General features: G+C 38.4%; 1 protein-coding gene and 1 pseudogene across 1 annotated transcript; both read left to right on the top strand.

Moving 5' to 3' along the window:
- The first annotated feature begins 18,194 nt into the window (after positions 1–18,194).
- Positions 18,195–19,661, top strand: RPRM (reprimo, TP53 dependent G2 arrest mediator homolog). The gene has a single exon (XM_025404903.1). The coding sequence runs from the start codon at positions 18,432–18,434 to the stop codon at positions 18,759–18,761; it is 330 nt and encodes a 109-aa protein (XP_025260688.1). The 5' UTR covers positions 18,195–18,431; the 3' UTR covers positions 18,762–19,661.
- LOC112635833 overlaps positions 18,936–19,904 on the top strand; it is a 50,304-nt pseudogene continuing 49,335 nt past the window's right edge.

The following is a 19,904-nucleotide window of genomic DNA, read 5'->3' as shown; positions in this document are numbered from 1 at the left end:
GTCTTAATGAGAGATACATTCTTTTTTTTTTTTTTTTTTTTTTTTTTTTTGAAACAGAGTCTTGCTCTGTCACCCAGGCTGGAGTACAGTGGCGCAATCTCGGTTCACTATAACCTCCGCCTCCGGGGTTCAAGCAAATCTTCTGCCTCATCCTCCTAAGTAGCTGGGACTACAGGCGCGCACCACTACACCCGGCTATTGTTTTTTTGTTTTTTTTTTTTTTTTTTTTTTTGTATTTTTAGTAGAGATGGGGTTTCACTATGTTGGCTAGGCCGGTCTCGAACCTCTGACCTCAGATGATGCACCCACCTTGGACTCCCAAAATTCTGGGATTATACGCATGAGCCACTGTGTCCAGCCAAGAGATACATTCTTAAAAAACAGTGGTTTCCCACCGAACAGGTTTAATGAAAAGCAGTAGAAGAAATGACAGTGGATACTTGGAATATGAAGATTTAATATTTATGGCCGTTAATATTTTATAGATTAGAAAAAAATCTGTGATCTTATTTTTACCCAATTACTGGAAATTGATCTGAAAAAAACTATTTTACAAAGTCAGGACATTTTTTAGTTTGATTTTTCCTTTTTGTAAGTAACTTCGATGTAACAGTAAACAAATGTTCTATGCAGTGCAATTCAAAACTCACATCAATTATTTAACTGAAACAAAGAAAAAGAAACTTTGAAGAAATATTATGTACACAGTAAATTTCAAGCTCCCAGATTTCCTAAGAGTTAAGTATTCATCTCCCTCTGACATTAGGGATTCCTTAAAAAGAAAAGGCCCAGAAAGCATTCTATTAGGATAAACCATGGTTTATGTGAACTTGTTGAGCTAAATAAAATGGAACAATGCGATGAAGAACACATTGCAATAACATTTATTAATGAGGCTTGGAGAAAGTCAAACCCTAAAATATAGTCTGAACACTGGCAAATGATCAATGCTGCATCTCTTCCTTCTTTGGTTCCACTCTGTCCTTCCTCACTCTTCATGCTGCTGCTAGAGATTGATTTGTCTGGACACCATCAACAGGGCTATAACCTTTGGTTTCATGTCAGTTCAGCCAGTAGGAACTCTGCCTCTCAAGACACTAACAAGCCCAAGAAGAGTGAAGTCTGGATATTTATGCTCCTGGCACCTTTCCTGTAAGGTTACCTCAGGTTAACTTTTCCCTCAATGGAAGGTCATTCATTACTCCTCTCAAGTGAGTTTTGACGAATGTGTATGACACAGAAAACAGCCATCACAAACAAGACCCAAAACAAAAGTGTCCTGGTCCCCTGTTTGCATTCCATGATTCCCTCCCCACTGTCCCAGAAACCATTGTTCTGTGTTTTGACATCATAGATTAGTAGTGTGCATCCTCTAGAATTTTATATCTACAAAACAAAATAGTATGTTCTCTTTTCTGTATGAATTTTTTCAATCAGCATTTTGAGATTCATCCAATATGTTGTTCGCATCAGTAGGTTCCTTTGGTTTTTGTTCATTTGTTTTTTTTTGTTTGTTTGTTTGTTTTTTTGAGTATTTTTTTTTTTTTTTGCATGCCTGAAACAAAATGTGTTTATTTATTCATGTCTTTATTGGAATTATGGTTGTTTCCAGATTTGGGCTCCTGTGATGTAAGTAACTACTATTGTACTGGTATTCTTGGATACATTTTTCTGTGGACAAATGTTTTTATCCTCTTGGGTAAATGCCAAGGAGTGAAATGAATTAATCTTTTTCTTTTTTTGTTGTTGTGTTTGTTTGTTTGTTTGTTTGTTTTGAGACAGAGTCTCTTTCTGTTGCCCAGGCTGGCGTGTGCTTATAGTAGGTGCATGTCTAACATTTTAAGAACTGCCAAACAGATTTCTAAAGGATTGTACCATTATATAGCCCTACCAGTGATGTATGAGAATTCTAGTTGTTCCACATCTTCACTAACACTTAGTATATTCTTTTTCATTTTACTCATTGTAATAAAAGGGAGAAGAAAAGAAAGGCAAAGTAATCAAGAAAAAGAAGTAAAATCATGTCTATTTTCAGAAGGCAAGATTAACTAGTCTATGTCGTATTATCTCATTCTGATTTTAAATGCATTTTCCCAACTGAGATACTGTGAATCTTCTCCATTGTACTTACTGGTCATTTGTACATCTTTCTTAAGAAGTATCTATTCAAATAGTTTGTTCATTTTTATTAGGTTTCTGGTCTTCTTATAGACTCATAAGAGCATTATATATATTCTTGATATGTATATTTTCTGTTATTATGTGGCTTACTTCTTTTGTTTTGCTAAAGTTTTCTTTCAAAGTGCAAAGTTGTTAAATTTTGATGAAATCTAAGTTACCATTTTTTCTTGAATGACTTATACTTTCCTTTCATAGAAACCTTTGCCTACATTAAGGTCACAAAGGTTTCTCTTCTGTTTCCTTGTTGAAATATTATAATTTTACTTTTTTCCATTTATATTAATAATCCATTTCTTGTTAGTTTCTTAGCACAGTATGAGGTAAGGGTAAATGTTCACTTTTCCTCATATATTTATTCAGTTATCCTAGCAACGTTTAAAAAAATGTTCCTTTCCCCATTGGATTGTTTTGGGGTACTTATTGAAAATCAATTGGTCATATATGTATAAGTTTATTTCTGAACCCTCTATTCTATTATATTGACCCTTATGTCTATCCTTTTGTTGCCAAACCACATTTAAAATAGTGCATGACACCAAATTAATTTTCTCTCTAAATTGCCCTTAGGATTCTAGGTCATTTTGATTTCTACATACATTTTTGAGTCATCTGATAAATTTATACTTTAAGTCTGTGGAAAATTTGGATTGGAATTGAGTTGGGAAAAATACATACACATGCAATTGGGAAAAATTATATTTTTAACAATACTAAGAAAGGAAATATGTAAATATGGTATATCTTTTTAGTTACATAGGCCTTTTAAATTTTTCTCAGTGATGTTCAATAGTTGCAAGTGAAGAGGTCTTATTCACTTTTTTGCTAAAATTATTCCTGAGTGTTATTTGTTGCTATTACACAAAAATGTATTTGTTGTTTTTATATGAACGCCCTATCCTCTGACTTTATAAAAAGCAGATGCTGGAGGCGTGCTTGTATAGCCCATAGAACTGTAAGCCAATTATACTTCATTTTTAAACAAATTACCTACTCTCAGGTATTCCTCTATAGTTATGCAAAAATGAACTAATAGAGCAGACTACTATGATTTTTTTTTCTTGATGTTAAATCTAAGCTTGCATTATTGGGATAAACCCTACTTGGTCTAATATATTTTCCTTTTCATACATTGTTGGCTTTGATGATCTAATATTTTATTAAGGATTTTAATATCTATATTCATAAGAATATTCATCTGTAATGATTTTATTTTTGTAGTATCTTTGTCAGGTTTTCTATTAGGATTGCGTGGTCTTATATAATGAATTGGAGAATGTTCCCTCATTATTATTATTCTATTTTTCTGAAAAATGCTGTGTAAGATTGGTCTTATTTCCTCTTTAAATTGTGACAGAATTAACCAGTGAAATCATGTGAAAATTTCTGAGTAAGAAGGTTTTTTGATTTAAAACAAAATTATTTTAAATAAATTTTTATTTTCATATTTTATGTTACATTTGTCAATAAATTTATCCATTTCATTAAAGTTGTAGAATTTTTTAAATAAAGGTTGTTGACAATATTGTATTATTTTCCATTAATATTTGTAAGACCTTTCGTTTCTAATATTAGCAATTTTTTCTTTCTCCCTCCTTTTCTCTCTCTCTGTGAAACAGTGATCACATTTACTTGGTGCTTATCAATTTTGTTGATATCTTCAAAGAACCAGGTATCTGCATTAATTTTTTCTATTGTTTGTCTGCTTTCTATTTTATTACTTTCTGCTCTCAGCTTTATTATTTCTGTCTTCTATTTACTTTGCTCTTTTTTTCTTAGCTTCTTCTGGTGGTACCTTAGCTCTTCATTTTAGGTCCTTCTTTTGTAACATTTAAAGCTTTAAGTGTCTTCCTAAACACCACTTTTGCTATGCCCCACACATTTTAATATATTGTTTTCACACTGTCATTCAGTTTGAGCATTTAATTTTCTTTATTTCCTTTTGACCCATGAATTATTTAGAAATTGTTAAATTTCTAAATATTGAGGTTTTCCTGGATATTTTATTGTAAATGAATACTAATTTAACTATGTCATGATCAGACAATATACTCTATTTCAATTTCAATACTTTTGGAATTAGTAAAACTAATTTTAGAACCCAACACATGTATTATATTGGTGAATGTAACACACATGCTGAAAATATATATTCTGCAATCGCTGAGGGTAGCATTCCATAAATATCAATTGGGTCAAGATTATTGCAGCTTATTTTTAGTTTTTCTAGCTCTGTTCCTATTTGCACTTTTATGTGAACATTATTTCATTTTTCCTCTGTTGTTTTTGTTATGCTAAAATTGTTTTCTATTCCCAGCAGTGTGGGACTTTGAAAGGAAATGTGGCTGGTTAATGCTGAGAGTTTATGTCTCACCTTCTTTGCTAGCTTCTTTAGTATTTTATGTAGACCACTTGCACTCACCTGTTATGAATTGTGCAAAGCAACACCCTTAAAGTTGTAGCTAATGTTCTTCAATTGCTTTGCTAAACTTTTGGATTAGTAACTTTTAGTTAATCAGGTGTTCTCATGTCTGTCAGATACACTGTTGCTGTCTTCTGCTTCCTCCTTTGCAGATGCTGATACCACACTGGTCTTGTAGCTGTTGGTGGTTTGTCCTTACTCATTCATACTTTAGGGTTAATGAGGATGTCTTGTCACCTCCATTTGTTGTAGATGCTGTCTTCAAGTTAGACTTTTATATCCTAATTTCCCTATGTGTTTGAATGGTGGGATTTGAGAAGACTCAAACGATTCTACCACCCACTACCATCATTCTGCCAGAATCCTCTGAACTCCTAGTATTTTGCTTGTTTCCTCCTTTATATGTAGTTTGCCCTTTTAGTCACTTTTACATTAATTTTTTAAATGGAATTGTAATTTTAGTATTTTATAAATAACCAGTTTCCTTGGCCCTCTGTATAACAAAATGCTTCCTTTGATTTAAAATGCTTCATATAGAAATACAGATAGTACAGCCAGGCATGGTAGCACACACCTGCAATCCCAGCTCTTTGGGAGGCCGAGGCAGGCAGATCACTTGAGGCAGGAGTTCAAGTCATTCAAGTCCAGCCTGGCCAATGGTGAAACCCCGTCTCTATTAAAAATACAAAAAGTAGCTGGGCATGGTGGCGGGCGCCTGTAATCCTGGCTACCAGGGAGGCTGAGGCAAGAGAATCACTTGAACCTGGGAGGTGGAGGTTGCAGTGAGCCAAGATCACGCCATTGCACTCTAGCCTGGGCAATAGAGCAAGACTCCATCTGAAGAAAATAAATAAATGAATAAAGATCATATGGTTTGGGTGTGTTTCTGAGTTTTCAAATATGATCTCCTGGCATGGCTTTTCCTTCATTAGTACCATACTGTTCTTGTTCTCACAGGGAAAGTCTGTCCTCAGTATCTCCCTTTCTAAATGATTTCAGTTATTTTCCTAAGTATCAAAGCCCTTCAGGATTTTTGACTGAAATCACGTTGTAGTTATAAATCTAATTACTGTCTTTACTATTAAGTATTTTATCCAGGAATGTGGTATATTATTAGCTCAAATCTTCTTTTACGTTTCTTAGTAAAGTTTCAAACTTTGCCTTTGTAAAGCTTCACATTTTTTCTTATATTTATTGTATATCTGTTAAATTTTTATTCGATTGTGAAGTGATTTATTTCTAACATACTATAATCTGTTACTGCTAAGTTAAATAATAATTATTGTTGTATTTGAATGATTTTGCTTTTTTCATTTAATATCCTAATTAGATAAATTATGTTCACATATTACATCAAATTAATATTCCATATTAATAGATTTATAGTATTAAATCATCCACTAATTCCTAAAATAAATCATAGTTGTGGTATAAAATTATATTGATACTATCGGGTTGAGTTAATACATATTCCTTTATAATTTTTTCTTTTTTTTTTTTTTTGAGACAGAGTCTGGCTCTGTCACCCAGACTGGAGTGCAGTGGCACAATCTTGGCTCATTGCAACCTCCAGGTCCTGAGTTCAAGTGATTCTCCTGCCTCTGCCTCCCAAGTAGCTGGGATTGCAGGCACCCACCACCACACCTGGCTAATTTTTGTATTTTCAGTAGAGATGGGGTTTCACCATATTGGCCAGGCTGGTCTTGAACTTCTGACCTTGTTTGATCTGACTGCCTGGGCCTTCCAAAGTGCTGGGATTACAGGTGTGAGCCACTGTGCTCAGCCAATTTTGTATTTACTCATAAATGAAGCTGATTTGTGGTTTATTTTGGTATTGTCCTTGAAGGTTGAGGTTGAAGTAACATTTGCAAAATGTATTGCATAGTGAAACCCCTTGTCTATTAAAAATACAAAAATTAGCCAGGAGTGGCAGTACATGCCTGTAATCCCCAGCCACTTAGGAGGCTGAGACATGAGAATCACTTAGCCTGGGAGGCAGAGGTTGCAGTGAGCTAAGATTGTGCCACTGCGCTGTAGCCTGGGAGACAGAGCAAGACTCTGTCATGAAATAAATTCATAAATAACAAATAAATAAAATATTTGTCTTTTATCCATGCAAATGACTAAACATTTCTTAAACAGGCAAAAATACCAATCATTTTTTTAAAAATATTGTCTATATTTATTTTATCTATGAATAATCCAAAACATTAAAGTTTTTAAAAAATTTACCAGTAAGTTAATGGAAAACATAGATACCTTTTAATACCATTAGAATATTATCCAAAGGAGCCATCTTAACAGAGATATTCCTGTCACAAGAACTGAACAAATGAATTCCACGTGCCAGGACACTTCGTCTTCTAGACAGAATAGGAAACACATTGGCAAGCTCACTTGCTTTGGATCAGCAACATTGAATGTTGCTTTGCGGAAGCTGCCCCTGTTTTGTATTTTGTGTGTGTGTGTGTGTGTGTGTGTGTGTGCTTTTAGCAGGGCCTTGCCTTGCCCAGGCTGGAGTGCAGGGGTGTGATTATATCTCACTGTAGCTTCAAACTCCTGCGCTCTAATAATCCTGCCACCTCAGTGAAGCTTCCTCTTTTGAGTGACATAACCTAACCATGCATGCTAAGAAATTTTACTTTGCAACAGTTTTGATATGGTATTACAAACACAATTTACTTACTCTTAAATATCTGGTTTGAGAACCAATGGGTCCTAGGAACCATTTGTATACATCTGATCTTACCTATCATACCCTTAAAGTCCTTCTCCAAAATGGTGGGTTGCCTTGATTTTGCCCTATCTTGTATTAATCAAAACATAGGTTGGGAATTAGTAATTCCACTCGTATTTAGTAATTACTGACTACAACAATGAAATATAACCTCGTATACACTGCAACAGTGAAATATAACCTTGCATTAGGAACAATGAACATGCCCCACCAACTTGTCTTCTTTTTCTTTAAATGTCTGAGTGCTATCCAAACAATCTTTGTACTACCAGGAGCATCAAGAGATGTTTAACATTTAAGAGTCAATTATTGAAAAGGTAGAACGAGGCTCTTAGTCTCTTTTGTGCTACTATAATGAAATACCACAGACTGGGTAATATATAAAGAACAAAAATTTATTTTTTAAAAGAGAAAGCATGCTTACATGTGCCTTTTATTTTATTTGTATTATTGTTTTTATAGATTTAGGAAGTATATGTGCAGTTTTATTACATGGATATGTTGTGTAGTTGTGAAGTCTGGGCTTTTAGTGTAGCCATCACCTAAATAGTGTGCATTTTATTTAATAGGTAATTTCTCACCCCTCAGCCCCTGCAACTCTCCCATCCTTCTGGTCTGCGATGTCTATTATTCCACTCCCTATGTCCATGTGTACACACTATTTACTTCCCACTTATAAGTGAGAACATGCAGTATTTGACTTTCTGTCTCTCAGTTGTTTCACTTAAAGTAATGAAATTTATTTATCACAGTTCTGAAGGCCAGGAAGTCCAAGATCAATACGCTTGCTCTGTCCTCACAGCAGAAGGCAGAATGGCAAGAGAGGACAAACTCCCTTCATCTGGTGCCTTTACAGAGGCACCTAATCCCACCAATAAGGGAGGAGCACTTATGGCCTAATCAAAGGCCTCGCCTCTTAATTTTATCACATTGGCAACACCTGAATTTTGGAGGCGATGCAGTCAAACCATAGCAGGCTCCATTATTTTTTTCTTAGCGTTTTCAATTGTCTGAGTCTTCTAATACTGGAAATAGCTCTGGGTGTATCACAGATGAATCTTACAGAATTTGGACTCAGCAGTGTCACCACACCAGCTCCATAGAGATTAAATTCAAGGCAGGCTCTCCAGCAATGATGTTGTGGAATGCAGTCAGACTAGCAGCTGGATTCAAGACCCACTAAAAACATCATTATTTGGGTAGGACATAGAGGTGGTTGGTGACTATTAAGGTTGAAGTGGGTCACTCAGCAGCCTGAAAAATAATTGTGTGTTAAGCATCACAAAACCTTCATGTGGAGCAGTATACTATAGCTCTAGGTGGCTGAGGAAAAAAAATAGTGTCTCAAAGAACACCCTAGCAAGGACTGAGTGTCACTGCTCAGTGTGTGTGAATGTGACATGCTGAATGCGGAGACAGACTACAAGAAGAGCCTTCTTCACAGAGAAAGAACTGAGGCTCACCAGGGGGAAGTGCCTTCTCTGGGCATTTCAATCAGGTGTGCCATGGTGACAATGTCCTCTCTGAAGGTGTCCAGCACAACTGAAGAAACTGAAACTAAAACAAGGATATTCATGTTCTGGATGCTGTTGTCAGTGAATTACAAAATGAGTTTCTAGAAATGAGAACCCACCTCCTTCCTTTGGCTACCAGGCACTTGTGGTATGATGTATTTAACATGTAATGTGTAAGACTTTATACTGTTCCCGGAAGTTTCCTTTACCTTAACATTTTTTGGACTTCCTGCAGAGGTTCTTTTTAAAATGCAAATCTGACTTTTTTAGTCTGCTGCTTAAAACCCTTCAATGTCTCCCCATGGCTTGCAAGTGGAAATCCAAATTCTTTAAGATGCCAGAAACAAAAAGCCCTCGTGATCTGGACCCGTCAAATTCCTTGATTGTTCTCAAACTTGTAATAGTCAATACTCCAAAAATACAGAACTACTTGCACACACAAAAGTAAAATGCATGTTCTCTCATGCCTTGGCGCATTTGGCATGCTTCGCCTGGTTAGCTGCTCTCCTATTTATCCTTCATGACTCAGCGCATGTATCATGTCCTCACTACCACTCTCCCAGTGCCCCAGTCTGGATTAGATGCTCTTCATATATTTCCCATAGAATTTATCACAGGCTACAATAATTGCTTTTTTGCTGGTCTGCTTCCCTAATTTCTGGCAGGCAGAGACTGTGTCCCTTAGATCTATACCCCTAGAGAATGTTATACACATAAGATGCTCTGTAAATGGTTCCTGGATAAATACACTAATTAATTGCCATAAAAATATTACAGGGAGAAGAGAAATGGTTGGCAGATAAGGAAATTGAGCAGAGTGATGTTGGTAGGCGACTTGCCCAACGACATCCATCACATTGACTTTTAATATTTGTCAACTGCAGAATCACAGGTGTGCATACAGTAAATGTTGGACTATTGTCGCCACTATGGTCAGTGTATACACACGGAAACGCTGCTACCTCTGCTTGTTATCTGAAAATAGGTGACCTTCATTGTTTCTCTCCTTTGTGTCTATACATTTGCAGAAGTTGTAAATCTTCAGGAGTGCAAATCTACAAGTCTAAATTGAACATGCTATTGAAGAGACTTCGTTTTCCTCCTTTGCTTCTGGGGTGATTTCTCCTTCACGTTTTTAAAATAAATATTGGCGTAAAATAACACAAACTTGCCCTGTGGAAATAGATAAAATCCCGCCTCTGATTAATTGAGCTGAATCAGATAAACTGGAGCAATTGCAACTTTTGTGCCTCCTTGCAGCCACCTGTTTTTCCCCATATTGAAGCTGGTGCAAGTCTTGTTTCTTAGGATGTGAAGGGATACGTCAGTGACATGGAAGATTATAAGCAGTTCAGTGACTTTTCCACTCTGAAGTCTAAATCATGCAGACTTTAAAGAGTACGCAGAAAATCAGAGTGAAATAATGACAAAAATTCTGTGGAGGCAAAAATTGTATGCTGCACATCTAAAAATAGGATGCTGTAGGTCTATGATGTATCATTCGGAAAACTCTGCATGCTTAGTGGTCAGAATTTTTAAATCAAGCTTAGGGTGAGTTACTACATGCTTTCCTTGGCCCATTATTTCAATGACATTAAAGAGGTATTAACAGATGAGAGAGCACTGTGGCTACTACTCACAACATTATTTCACGTGCCTAGCAGGTAAAGAAAGCCCTGACTCAGTGCGGTCAACTGGGTAACAAAAGGACAGTCTTCACTCTCCTCCCACAGAAAGAAGTCCACTGTCATCAGATGTCACAGGTAAGAGATAGAGGGAATGTATTTAAATAAAAGATAAAAAGGCACACGCTCGGTTTAATTTTTACTGCTGTTCCCACTACCTCAGTTATTTTTCCTCTGATCTACACTTATGACATAATAATTTTGAGTGCCATAAGAATATAAATACTAAAATCAAAAGATAAAATGGACAGACACAGTCTCTACATTTTAGAAGCTTAAAGTTTACAAATTTCATTTAAAGGAAGGTGAGGCTGGGCACGGTGACTGATGCCTGCAATCCAGCACTTTGGGAGGCTGAGGCAGGTGGATCACAAGGTCAGGAGTTTGAGACCAGCTTGGCCAACATGATGAAACCCCGTCTTTACTAAAAATACAAAAATTAGCTGGGCATGGTGGCACATGCCTGTAATCCCAGCTACTCGGGAGGCTGAGGCGGGAGAACTGCTGGAACCCAGGAAGTGGAGGTTGCAGTGAGCCGAGATTGTGACATTGCACTCCAGCTCGGGGCAACAGAACAATACTCTTGGCGGAAAAAAAAAAAAAAAAAAAAAAGAAAGTGATATATTTTCTTTTTTGTTTGTTTTTTAAGACAGGGTCTTGCTCTGTCGCACAGGCTGGAGTACAGTGGCACGATCACAGGTCACTGCAGCCTCAGCCTCCTGGGCTCAAGCAATCCTCATACCTCAGCCTCCCAAGTAGCTGGGACTACAGGCATGCACCACCATGCCCAGCTAAAGCTTTCTTATTTTTTTGTAGAGATGGAGTCTCGCTATGTTGCTGGTCTGGGACTCCTGAGCTCAAGCAATCCTCCTGCCTTTGCCTCCCAAAGTGCTGGGATTAGAGGAGTCAGTCACTGTGCCTGGCCCAGCAATATATTTCTATTGTAAAGAAAAAGATACCTGAAATCCTTCATTTAAGTTCTGAATTCAAAAATTGTGTCAGCATTATTATTTACCTGTTGATGGACTGTTTGGGTGGCGGCAAACCTATCTTACACATAAATACCTTTCAGATATTCCATTGTGTTAAATGTAAAGCAAATGCAAATACCAAAAAAATGTTTTTAATAAAAAGAAAATGTGTAAATAATAATTAAATTCTGGATGAGAGTGAACTTTCTAAGCTTAAAAGCAATGAAAGAAATCACGGATGAAAATTATCTACGTATGTAAGAAAATTCCTTATGTCCAAGAAGAATACAGCCTAATTCAAAAGGCAAATGAGCTGGAAATCAATTTACAAATATGTCATATAAAAGGGTTAATATATGTGATAAAAGAAGACATTATAAATCAATATGAAAGATAAAATATCAATTGAGAAAGACAAAGAACCTGAACATAAAGTTTACAAAGCAGGATATACAATCCTATGAGAAACTTATTGAAAATTTGTCCACTACAATAATAATACGCAACTTTAAACAAGGTAGCACCTTTTCCCTGTCAAACTTGCAACCATAATTTTAAAAATCATAATTCTTGGTGCTCAAGAACAGTCTTTCTGGGGTTATGCATAAAAACACAAATTTATAGGAATCCCCTCAAACCCACCAAAGCAAAATCTCAGTAGATGGACCCAGGAAGCAAGTGTGTGGAACTCGAATTCAATTGACTGGCAATAGGAGGCAGAAACCAGTTACCCCCATCCCCAACCTAGTTGATCTTAAGGCAAGCTTGGAAAACATTAAACAATGGTTTTCAATCAGGCGAGACTGTTGAAGCATTTGGAAAATTTTAAGAAATGCTGACATTTGGGCCCTACCTCCAGAAATTCTGATTTAATCATTGTGAGTTTGGTTTGGGTATTAAAAATTTTAAAGCATCTTTAGGTGATTTTAACATGTAGCCAAAGTTGAGAACTAATGCTCTAAAGATTATGATAAAATGGGTATTTGCATGCTTTACAAATAGGAGTAAAAATTGGTAACACCTTTTTTGGCAAACAATTTGGTTGCTTTTTGCTTATTGTAAAAACAATAGTTTTTACTAAAAATTTCAATTTTGTAAATTCATCCTAAAAGTGTAATTTAAATATAGGAAACATTATAAGTAAAAATGTTCTTTGTGCATAATTAATTCAATAACAATATTTGAGATCAATATAACTGCTCAGTTATGGTTTAATAAATAAATTATAGTATGTTCACATAATGGAATACTATACTCATTAAAATGTGCATATAAGTTTTTAATACCATGGGCAAATGTAGTATTAAGAAGGAAAAGCAAGGTATAAAATTGTATTTACTACATAGTCATGGCTATGTTCAAATAATTATAGTAAAAAGGGAAAAAGTAGTCTACATTACTAGGGTGAGTATCTTTGAGCTATGAGAGTAATAAATTTGGGGGGATTATTTTCTAAGTGTTCTGTATTTTTAAAAATATAAATATTTATGTCAAATCGAATTTAAAATATTTAGAATATTTTACTGTAGTAAAGTACATAAAACTTACTATTTTAACAATTTTTATATGTACAATTCAGCAGCATTAAGTAGATTCATATTTTTGGGCAACCATCACCCTGTCCATCTCCAGAAATTCTTCATCATTCCAAACTGAAACTCAGTACCCATAACTGCTATTACTACCCAACCTCTAGTAACTATCATGCTGCTTTCTGAATTTGGCTAGTCTAGGTACCTCATTTAAAAGTGAAATCATACCATATGATTCTTTTTTATCTGGCATATTTCATTTAGCATAATGTCTTCAAGATTCACACATGTTGTAACATCTATAAGAATTTCAAGGCTGGGCGTGGTGGCTCACGCCTATAATCCCAGCTCTTTGCGAGGCCAAGGCAGGTGGATCACCTGAGGTTGGGAGTTTGAGACCAGCCTGACCAATATGGAGAAACCCCGTCTCTACTAAAAATACAAAATTAGCTGGGCATGGTGGCTCATGCCTGTAATCCCAGCTACTCAGGAAGCAGAGGCAGGAGAATTGCTTGAACCCTGGAGGCGGAGGTTGCGGTGAGCCAAGATTGTACCATTGCACTCCAGCCTAGGCAACAAGAGTAAAACTCCGTATCAAAAAAAAAAAGAAAGAAAGAAAAAAGAATTTTATTCCTTTTTAAGGCTGAATAATATTCTATTTACGTAAATACCACATTTTGTTTATCACTTCATTTGTTGATGGACATTTGCATTGCCTCCACCTTTTGGCCATTGTGAACAATGCTGTTATGAACATTAGTATACATATACCTCTTTAAGTAGATGATTTCAGTGTTGAGAAGTATATATCTAGAAGTGGAATTTCTGGATTATGTGGTAATTTTGTTTAATTTTTTGAGGAACCACCATAATGTTTTTCATCATGGCGGTACCATTTTACATACCCACCAGCAATGCACAAGGGTTCCAGTTTCTCCCTATCCTTAGCATTTTTTAATCACCAAGGTCAACCATTTTATATGGAAATCTTTCCAAAATGTTTCACTCACTTTCCAGCCTTCTTAGAAGAAAACCATTGAATAAAATTTAATGTCTTTTTTCATTTAATGACTTATGCATATTGATGTCCACCTCAGGAACTATTGCAATATATCTTTATTTGAGATCTTGCTACGTGTTAGGTACTGTTTTCCAGTTGTTTCCATAGACTAGATCAATCCTTTCAAAATTCTGTAAAGTATTATCCCCATTTAACAGATAAGTAAATGAGGTACATAGAGGTTTAAAAAACAAAACAAAACAAAAAGCTGGGCGCGGTGGCTACGCCTGTAATCCTAGCACTTTGGGAGGCCAAGGCAGCCTGATCACCTGAAGTTAGGGTTTTGAGACAAGCCTGGCCAACATGATGAAACCCTTCTCTACTAAAAATACAAAAAATTCCTCAGGTGTGGTGGTGCCTGCCTGTAAGCCCGGCTCCTCAGGAGGCTGAGGAAGGAGAATCGCTTGAACCTGGGAGGCAGAGGTTGCAATGAGCCGTGATCACACCACTACGCACCAGCCTGGTCAACACAGCGAGACTCCATCTCAAAAAAACAAAAATGAAATAAAAAAACTTGCCCAAGATTACATGGTTGTAAGTAAAGACAACAGGATTGAAAGCCATGCCTTTATGTAGTCTACTTGCCATTTAGACTGCTTGTCTCTATATTAAATGTCTCCAAACTATTACTTAATGCTCTTAGAAAATCTGTGTATGCTGTTCAACATTCTGTTTTTTCCTTCTGTCGTTACTCTTTGTGGTTGTAAAAGCACCTACCCCTAGCCATTTCCTTCTTTTCAGCCCACATGTTGATACTGATACCCTGTTAAAACTGTTTAGCTTTTATGACATTTATTTTGGTCGTTCAATAACCTATTTTGCTTATTTCTGACTTTTTTCTTATGTTTTGGCTACAGAATCTACTATTATGAATGGCTTCTGAATATGAGTTACTCTTACTCCTACTTACATTGTGTAATATAATGTAATTTATTTTTTAAAAAGCTTACCCCAAAGCAATAAATAACCTTTCAATGTTTGATATTTCCTTTTTTAAAATATCTGCTTAATATTTTCACAATGTACAAAAAGAGAAAATAAAAAATCTTTTGGCATTGAGTGTCTGGTCCTACTTCAAGGCTATTCAAACTATAAATTACAGCAACCATCCATATCAGCCTGGAATACCCTTACAGAAAGCATTATAGGCCAAAGATATATTTTCCAGAAAGAGTAGGCAGTGTTTCTCTCCTTGTGTAACATGTATGTTATAAAATACTGAGTCTTTAACTCTCACAAAATCACACCTACCTATTTGCAATGAAGTAGAAGAGGACCCTAGTTAAATAAATACAGCAGTTAGTCTTTCTTACTATCAAAAACCTCTGCTTTAAAGTGAATTACCAGTATGCTCCCTGCATACCATATGTCCATCCATTTTTCCGGAAATTAAGTTTTTCAATGTCAACATTTCTTAAAGATTTCTTTTTTCACACTTGTAAGATTCTCCTAAGAAACAGGTGAATAAAAGGAGAAAAACGGAGAGGAAACTGTTCACTGAAAATACAAAAGGAAAAGATAAATAAAAGGGATTCTGTAAAAGATAAATAAAGGTTTCTCCAGCAACAGAGATTAAGTCAATTAATGAATGAATAATAAACATGATTTTTGTATGACTAAGTTTATAATTAATTTCCATCTAAATGTGCTAAGTAATTTTATTAAACCAAATCAGAGTGGAGGGAAAATAAGGGAAACAATCCCAAGATTGTCTTGAACAAAACCAGAGAGCTGAACTAGCTGATGGGGGAAATACCTATTACCTTGTCAACAATTTTGTGACTGATTAGTCCTTAAACCTGAGAGAAAAGAAACAAAGTCATAGCGTTACTTTATGTCTTTTAATAGTGTGCTTTCCCACGCAAAGATTTGATTAAATATAAAACCTCTCCTGGACTCCAAGGTTTGATTATTTTGACACTGACCTGACTAAAACAGCAATACCCTTAATAGCAATAAATACACTCAAATTCTGATAATGATTCAACTAACATTTTTAGCATCCTGCCATATTGGACCTTACAAATGTACTATAAACTAACTCTTGGTTTTTGTCACATAAAGAAGGGGCTACTCCCTCTCCTTTTGCTTACACCTAACTTCAATTGCACACACAATTCTGTACAACTTGATCCCTGGAGGTGGGCCTCTATTCTCTGACCTTTTACTTTTCTAAATTTCTATTACTTTTCTCTACCATTCATTTCAGGATTACGTTATATTGCCTTAAGTTTGTTGTAAGATTTTCCACGTATACATTATGTTTTATTATTCTTAAGAACTTCCCACATTAACTAAGATAGACTGATTGTATGATGAGATTTAAGTAAATTCTTACTGATCAATTATTAATAAATTTGTTCAAAGAAGAAATTGTTGAGAGTGAGGCATTCTTCAGTTCTAATTAAATTATGGGAAACTAGAACAATAAGCCAGTGAATTGTGGTAGAAGCCCAAGCCTGAGTTTTCAGCTGTTAAACACCCCCCTCAAAATAATAATAGCTATTCTAAAAAATCAAACTTATTGCAGCTGATATACAATAAACATCAAAAAATTGAAAACTCAACCAGAAGGCATTTCATTCTATTTTATTATAGTCATGAAGCAGTGCAAAACATTTAAGGAACACTCTGAAGATGGAATAAATAACGTTTTAAGAAACAGAAATAAGAGGATTTACCAAGCAAACAGAATGAAATTTAGAGTTGAAAATGGCAAGACAGCTGCTTTTCAGTTTTATTTTTAATTGACAAACAATTGTACATATTTATGAGGTACAAAGTGATATTTTGATACACATATACATTGTGGAATGGTCAAATCAGAGTAATTAGCGTACCCATTATCTCAAATTTTTATCAGTTCTTTGTGGTGAGAACATTTAATAGAAAATAAATGTATTCTATTGAAAGCTCAAGTTACTGGTTTCCAGCTGTTACAGCTGAAAGAAAGAGGGAGGAAGGCAGGGAGTAATGGGGAAAAGGAGGGAGGGAAAAGAAAATAGAAAAGGGGGCGCGGGATCATGCAGTATTCTTTCAGAGTTAAGAAACTGAATCTACAGGTTTATAAAATTTGGGGAACCTACAGCAAAATCACAATGGCTGAAGCGTCAATCAGGCCCATACAAACATCTGTGTTTAGTTTAAATGACTAAGGGTGAAATGCATCAGCTTATGGAAAATGGGGAGGGCTCCCAGCATTTGGCCAGCGTTTTAGGTGATGGATGTTGATGAGCAATTCCTTTAAACAACTGATTTACTGCCAATGGACAAAATGCTGGAAGCACATCCAAAAATTCATCTGCAATTAAAATTACAAGCAAGTGGTCACTCTGTTCACCTCCTTTACCAGAGAGGTGACCCTGCTCCCGGCAACCACCTCCACCCAAGGGCCACAGAAGAACTCCTCCTTCCTCTAACCCCCTTTCCTTGGCCTCAGACCTCATGATAAAATCTGCCTTGCTCTGTCTCCCAATCGCTTTTGTAAAGGAAGTTGAGTGTAGAGCTCTTTTTTCTCCCTCCCTTCCTTTTTTTTCTTTCCTTCCTTCCTTCCTTCTTCCATGCCTTTCTGTCTTTCTAAATTCATTACTTTGTAAGAAACATTCTCAGATCACCTCCACTCCACCAGAAATCCAACGCAGGCGAGACGGAGTCAAGCACAGGCGGTGGGCGGGTGGCCTCAGCTGGCACCATCTGGCACCTGGGATTCATCGCCACTTTCCATCAGCCCAGAGGTCAGGGGGGCAGCCGGCAGAGGACACGCAGAGCTGGTGTGTCCCAGTTCCTCTGAAACTTTCAGCTGACCGCACCCTCCCCCGCCAAACTCTTTTAATCATCCATCAAGCTAGAAGAGTACGATGACCTCTGCCTGGCCTTCGGAGTTTGCAAAAGAAGAAAGCAATAAAAAGCAAGATCAGGTTCGCCCCTTTGCTTCCTCCACCGCCCAAGAGTAGCGCGCAGCGCGGCGGTGCGGCCGGAAGGGGCCGCTGTTTACTCAGTGCAGCCGCCCCGCCGCTGCAGCCGCCGCTGCCCGCACCTCCCACGGCCGGGCTGGTCCAGCCCCGCCAAGTTCCAGCAGCCCACAGTCGAGCGAGCGCCGGGAACGAGCACCGCCCGGGCTGGAGCGGACGGCTTTAGAAGAGCCTAGCTGCTGCGCGCGTCGGAGAGGCTTCTGGGAAACTCCCACGGCCCAGGGACTTTCGAAAGCAGAGCTAGGAGCCCTCGCAAGCGCTAGTCTGCGAGTGAGCGCTCAGCTCGGCACCTGTTCCTCCAGCGCCGCCGCCTTCCCACCCCTCGGACCCGCGCCGCTCGCGGCGCCCGCCGGCTCCTGTGATGAATCCGGCCCTGGGCAACCAGACCGACGTGGCGGGCCTGTTCCTGGCTAACAGCAGCGAGGCGCTGGAGCGAGCCGTGCGCTGCTGCACCCAGGCGTCCGTGGTGACCGACGACGGCTTCGCGGAGGGAGGCCCGGACGAGCGCAGCCTGTACATAATGCGCGTGGTGCAGATCGCCGTTATGTGCGTGCTCTCACTCACCGTGGTCTTCGGCATCTTCTTCCTCGGCTGCAATCTGCTGATCAAGTCCGAGGGCATGATCAACTTCCTCGTGAAGGACCGGAGACCGTCTAAGGAGGTGGAGGCAGTGGTCGTGGGGCCCTACTGACCCGCCCTCCGCCCCCGCGGCAACCGCTCCCACGCCTGCCCACTTTGCTAGCCCGGCTGTGCCCCTCACTGTCAGAGACTGGGCGAAGCAAACCTGTCGGAGTCAATTATTTCTCTCGACTTCGGCCTTTCGGAAAGAAGTGACCGGTTTCTCCCTCGCCCTCTGAAAGTCCTCATGCCTGGCAGTCGGAGGAGAGCGCCCGGACTTCTGGACTCAGCAGAAAGTGGCAAGAAGAAGGCGATTAGGGCGCAGAACTTTGGAAGCTGCTACTTACTTGGAATGCGGGGAGAACGACGGGGCGAAGGCCCTTCTCCACCCGCAGGTGGGCCAAGCTCTGGGGGCAAGTGGAGAGGGAGGGCAGGGGAGAGACCCAGCGGCACTGATCGCCTTGTGACCGGAAAAGTGACCTGTTAAAAGCCACGCAGCAGACATCATGGGGTCTCACAAATCCGTGTCCGGGTGTGCTCCCACTCTTCTCCTGCTCCCCACCAGCCCTGGAGGGGAGAGGCGATAAATACCTTTGATTGTAACGTGCCGTTTTAAGAGGTTTTGTGTTTGTTTGCTTGAATACAAATATTTGATAAGTCTTTTTCTGCCCCAGTGGCCTGTTTGCCTGCCTGAGGGGTTAAAGTTTTGTCATTGTGGGAGAAGGGGTGGGGGGAGGGGAGCCTGCGACTTTGAGGGGGGTGAGTTGTTTCTTTTAGTGCATTTCCCACTGGGTCTTTTGGGAGGTGTCTAGCGTTCCTGCTGGCCCTGATACAAAGACCCAGAATAGAACTCGTAGCTCGTGACTGCACGGTTTACGCCACAAAAGTGCTCTTGACATCCGTGACACCGTTTTGACTTTTTGGTTTTTTTCTTATTTAACATTTCCTTAATAAATGCAACATTTAAGCGTTTTGTTCCTGGCCTCCTGGTGGTCATTCTGCGCTCCCCAGCAGGGGGGGAACGGGGCGGCGGTGCAGAGTCTGGCTCCCGGCCAGGGAAATTCACCCTAGAGAGCTGCGATTCAACTTGTGGATCCCATGGAGGGGCGAGGGTGGGGCCAGACGGAGAGGTCCTGGGATGACTGAGACAGAGCCTAGCCTCAGGCACAGTAGCCGTCCTGGAGGTAGCATCCTTTGTTTCCTCTTATCGTGAATA

The sequence above is a fragment of the Theropithecus gelada genome, chromosome 12 (assembly GCF_003255815.1).
Source record: "Theropithecus gelada isolate Dixy chromosome 12, Tgel_1.0, whole genome shotgun sequence".
Taxonomy (NCBI): domain Eukaryota; kingdom Metazoa; phylum Chordata; class Mammalia; order Primates; family Cercopithecidae; genus Theropithecus; species Theropithecus gelada.
The sequence above is the reverse complement of the archived record's forward strand: the minus strand, read 5'-3'. Positions and strand labels throughout refer to the sequence as shown.